Raw genomic sequence first — 5,890 nt, forward strand, 5'->3', positions numbered from 1 at the left:
TTCTGCCGCTATTATTTCTCATTTCACAAGTGAACAATTCCTCCTACTTTCATTTTACATTTCCAAAAATAGCAGCCCGCCCATCTAAATCAATGATAAAAAAATATGTTTCCCCCTATACTATGGTTTTGAAAACCAATATGATAGGCCTATATGCGATAAAAAAAAGTCCAAGATAAAAATCACTACGACGAAAAATTAAACCTATATCCTGGAAGTTAATACAGCAATAAGCACGGGCATGAAGCTCTGACTTTCATTTCAGTTTATCCTTCATCCTGAATTTCATTCAGTTTATCTGAACGAAATTCAGAATTTCATTCATTTCAGTTTATCCTTCATCAGCTTCCTGAAATTATGCAAATGATCTCGTCTGCAGTCAAGAACGCATCGCCGCACCTCAGGTAGAACAACCGCGCAAACTTCAAGACCAAGTTGAGATTTTGGCTTAAAATCTTGGCTATGGAATAAGGCGCTGAGCACTGTTGCTTAGAGTCATGCTAAGTATGTTGCAATAGTGAGCAGAGTGATGTTAAGTATGTTGCAATAGTGAGCAGAGAGGTGTACAGTATGCTAAAATGGTGAGCAGCGTGATGATCAGTGAGCAGCAATGGTGAGGAGAACGATGTTCATTGAGCAGCAATGGTGAACAGAACGATGATCATTAAGATGCACATTGTTTAACATTCGTGTACAGTGAGCTTAAATGGTGAGCAAAATGATGATAGGTGAGCTGCAATTGTGAGCTGAGTGAAGTTCTGCTGCTGCTCGGGAGAGCAGCATTGGTTAGCAGCAGCAACAACAATTACAAATCACAATTTCAAAATTCAATAACAACGGAAACGAAGCTCTACAGTCAACGGTGCTCTACAGTCTTTGTTGCTCTTGCTGAGCTACCGAAAGATACATGAGATAACCTCATATGCGCTTAAGCGTGGCCACAGCGGCCTGCACATCTCTTGGGTAGCAATACCTGGAGGTAATAAATAAAGATCATAAATTAACTAAAAGAAAATAAACAGTGTCATGTGTAAAGTTTTTGGCAAAATGAGCATTTTGGTTTTTGAGGAGGGGTTCTATATGGGAATGCTTTTTTTGAGATTGCTGAATGTTTTTTTTTAGGAGGGGTTCTAATGGGAATGCTTTGGTTTTTGAGGAGTAGATGCTGTGTAGAAAATTTGCACTGACATCGCAGGGTGCAGTCGGCATCGCCTTTTGATTTTTTCTATTTTTCATTAATCAGTAACCAGTGCAAAAGAAACAGATTAGTTGAAATATTGTTACAAAAAATTAGTCTATACTTACGTGGAGTTAATTTTCATATTTCTTCGTCCCAGTTATAAAATAACCGTCTACCTTCATTAAGCATTCCATTTATTTGTTGATCTTCTTAAGCATAAGTTGATTTATCTTAAACATTCAAATTATTAGTCGATCTTATTAAGCATAAGTTGATTTATCTTAAACATTCCAATTATTCGTTGATCTTCTTAAGCATAAATTGATTTATCTTAAACATTCAAATTATTAGTTGTTAATAAGTTAATTTAATTTATCTTAAGCATTCAAATTATCTGTTGATAACGAAGACAGCATCCTTTTTTGTATTACATGATGAATGAATGTAAGACGCCGGCGTTCGATGTATGAATGTATTACACGTTGGTACTCGATGTATGAATGTATAACATCGAAACTTGATGCCTGTTTTGTATTGTATTTTTTTGTTTGAATATACGAAATTGAAGATGATGTATTAATGCATGATACCGGATCTTGATGTTCAATTATATTGTAAGATAAAAAACTATTAGAAATTATGCGTCTCTATGTATCTTTAATTGAAATACGGTGGTGGTAAAATTAAATTTGAAAAGAATAAAAAATGTCTCTGTGAGCTGAATGGAAATAACATTATGTGAAATAATGATTCATGATTATATTTAATAGATCGAAACACCACTAAATTGTGTTTCTTTTGATAATCAGCGTAAAAAATCGATATTACTAGATGAATATACATGTTGCGTTAAGAAAAAGATAACAAATAAATCTTTTGACATTGCTGTGCGAGGTAAATGCTCTCTTCTGCTATATAAAACGAAATCTAAGGATGAATTAACACAAACATTAATTGTAAAGTTATCCATAAATAAGGATGCATTACTATGCAGCACCATTTTCAAACTTGTACTTTCATAGGAGAAAAATCCTCAAAGACAACTTCTAAGAATAGCGTTGATCAGCTGTAATTTTACTTATTTCACTAAGGTTATACAAAAAAATTTGTATAAGGTAAAAGAAAAATAATAACACAAAAAATTGTCATGGAAGTTTTTTTCTGCCATTTCGGGGCAGAATTTATTGAATGGATAAATATTGTTCAGCAATGTCGTATTTAGTTTTTTTTATTTAATTTACAGTTGAACTTGTGTTCTTCTTCTTACGACACCAGCTCCTCTCATCCCTAACACAACTTTAATCTCTAAAATGTCAACACTTTCACATCACTTTTCGAATTCATATAACGAAATTCAACTGATCTTGCAAATTACAGTGGCTCATACACTCAGTCAGAATAACTAAGTGAACTCATGCACCCTAAATTAAATTTTGCCTCAGTTCAAAGCAGATGCTGGTTCAGCGTCGAAAAAGAGAGTGGCAGCTGAACTGAGAGAGTGAGCAGACGAGTAAGTGAGAGCAAGCGCGCAGCCGACACGTACACCACCTCACGCCACCGAGTGTTGCAACACACTGACTCTTGCGGTACAAAGCCTGCTTATATACACACTTAGCGTTCTCAATTAATTTACTTTTAGTTAAGAATTTTCGTGTCGTAAATAATTCTCGTAAGTAATTAGCGTTCTCAATTAATTTACTTTTAGTTAGGAATTTTCGTGTTATAAGTAATCCTTATCGGTGATATATCATAATTCCTGGTGATATAAAAACATTTTGGGTTTTAAATTAAATTAATTATGATACTGAATTTCTGCTTGATAATGTTTACTGACGTGTGCGTTATACGTCAGTAGCAGAAATGATGAGCTTCATTAAAGTATACAATGATTCTATGTTTGTATTATTGATGCTAATAAACCTTAGAAGGTTATGAATAAATCTAAATTGTTTGAAATTATTTGGATTGAATTTGAAGGAGAAAAATTTGCTTCAATATTTTCAAGATTCTTATCATTATCGAACATTTCCTGACATTTAATATAAAAGAATGGAAACGCCTTTTTTTAGGTTTGCTGGGATAATTTTTTCATCTATTAAGTAAGCTGAAAAGTGGAAATGATTTAAAATCGACAAGAAGTTTTGATATTAAATTTCAAATATTTCACTCGTAATATTTCAATACAGGCATAATTACTCAATTATCTTTGCCTGCTATGACATGTATCATCGCCTGCTATGACATGTATCATCGCCTGCTATGACATGTATCATCGCCTGCTATGACATGTATCATCGCCTGCTATGGCATGTATCATCGCCTGCTATGGCATGTATCATCGCCTGCTATGGCATGTATCATCACCTGCTATGGCATGTATCATCGCCTGCTATGACATGTATCATCGCCTGCTATGACATGTATCATCGCCTGCTATGGCATGTATCATCGCCTGCTATGACACGTATCATCACCTGCTATGGCATGTATAATCGCCTGCTATGACATGTATCATCGCCTGCTATGACACGTATCATCGCCTGCTATGACACGTATCATCGCCTGCTATGACACGTATCATCACCTGCTATGACATGTATCATCGCCTGCTATGATATGTATCCTATAATCTATAATATCCTATCCTATAATGTATAATATCCTATAATCTATAATCATCCTATAGTCTGCAACGTCGAAAACATGAAAAAATCCGGCAGTCATTGTGCGTTTCTTTTTCTTTTAAGCGAATACGAGTGAGTTTTTTGCAATTAAACTAATTAATTACAATAAAAATACAGATGTATGGGCAGGTATAGTTATGTTTTTATATATTTTATGGAATGAACATTAAAAATGAACAGACCTTGTAACAAGAGTTTCACCATATTGTCGAAGCAATATGGAAATGAAAATCAACATTATCGATTTCATCGTTTTTCCTTTAGGAAATTTTCTTGTATAGAAATGTATAGAAAAATTAATATACACAGTTAATATGTTAATATTCATGAATAATTCAATTTGAATAATTCCTCTTCTTAATCAATCATTAGGGTTTAATTGGGTGGAATTCGCTATTTTCCCCCGCATACAGAAGATGCACGAATTTCATAAACACTAAACATACGAACTTCACTAAACATTTCATATGCCTTTGTGTGAATTAAAATTTCCTTTTCACAAGCTTAATTATGGCTCACATAGACCCTCACATAGTCCCTCACATAGTCCCTCACATAGTCCCTCACATAGTCCTTCACATAGTCCCTCACATAGTCCCTCACATAGTCCCTCANTTCTCTATTACTTCTACTAGCATTTGCCCACCTACTGAGAACTTGACTGTTCGCAGCTTCTCTATTACTCCTACTAACATTTGCCCTCCTACTGAGAACTTGACTGTTCACAGCTTCTCTATTACTTCTACTAGCATTTGCCCACCTACTGAGAACTTGACTGTTCGCAGCTTCTCTATTACTCCTACTAACATTTGCCCTCCTACTGAGAACTTGACTGTTCACAGCTTCTCTATTACTTCTACTAGCATTTGCCCACCTACTGAGAACTTGACTGTTCGCAGCTTCTCTATTACTCCTACTAACATTTGCCCTCCTACTGAGAACTTGACTGTTCACAGCTTCTCTATTACTTCTACTAGCATTTGCCCACCTACTGAGAACTTGACTGTTCGCAGCTTCTCTATTACTCCTACTAACATTTGCCCTCCTACTGAGAACTTGACTGTTCACAGCTTCTCTATTACTTCTACTAGCATTTGCCCACCTACTGAGAACTTGACTGTTCGCAGCTTCTCTATTACTCCTACTAACATTTGCCCTCCTACTGAGAACTTGACTGTTCACAGCTTCTCTATTACTTCTACTAGCATTTGCCCACCTACTGAGAACTTGACTGTTCGCAGCTTCTCTATTACTCCTACTAACATTTGCCCTCCTACTGAGAACTTGACTGTTCACAGCTTCTCTATTACTTCTACTAGCATTTGCCCACCTACTGAGAACTTGACTGTTCGCAGCTTCTCTATTACTCCTACTAACATTTGCCCTCCTACTGAGAACTTGACTGTTCACAGCTTCTCTATTACTTCTACTAGCATTTACCCACCTACTGAGAACTTGACTGTTCGCAGCTTCTCTATTACTTCTACTAGCATTTGCCCACCTACTGAGAACTTGACTGTTCGCAGCTTCTCTATTACTCCTACTAACATTTGCCCTCCTACTGAGAACTTGACTGTTCACAGCTTCTCTATTACTTCTACTAGCATTTGCCCACCTACTGAGAACTTGACTGTTCGCAGCTTCTCTATTACTCCTACTAACATTTGCCCTCTTACTGAGAACATGACTGTTCACAGCTTCTCTATTACTCCTACTAGCATTTGCCGAACTACTGAGAAAAGCAACCCCAGTTACCTGTCTCGGCTGAGCTCGGACGAGAAAACTCTTTTAACGCCTAATGAGTTTGGTCCGATTTCCTGCGGGTCTAATTATATTCAAGAAAAAATCGCTGAGTTTACTGCAATAATCTTGCTGTTTAACGAAGCATTTCTGAAGAAGCACTTTTGGAGGAAAACTGGGTTATATTCACATACAAAATTTATGCAAAATAATTCTGGCGCAATAAGAAATGAATTTTTAATTTTAGGATTTCGAATTCATTTTAAACTAATTGCAATAGTTGCAA

The 5,890-nt window shown here is 35.9% G+C and overlaps 1 protein-coding gene across 1 annotated transcript; it reads left to right on the plus strand.

Moving 5' to 3' along the window:
* Positions 1-4,374: 4,374 nt before the first annotated feature.
* LOC108665724 (chitinase-like protein PB1E7.04c) lies at positions 4,375-5,671 on the plus strand (the record flags this gene model as incomplete). The annotated part of the gene is made up of 1 exon (XM_018152516.1): positions 4,375-5,671. A coding segment is annotated over exon 1 (1,297 nt), but the record flags the coding sequence as incomplete, so codon positions are not given.
* Between the last annotated feature and the right edge of the window lie 219 nt (positions 5,672-5,890).

The sequence above is a fragment of the Hyalella azteca genome, unplaced genomic scaffold (genome assembly GCF_000764305.2).
Source record: "Hyalella azteca isolate HAZT.00-mixed unplaced genomic scaffold, Hazt_2.0.2 contig6895, whole genome shotgun sequence".
NCBI lineage: Eukaryota > Metazoa > Arthropoda > Malacostraca > Amphipoda > Hyalellidae > Hyalella > Hyalella azteca.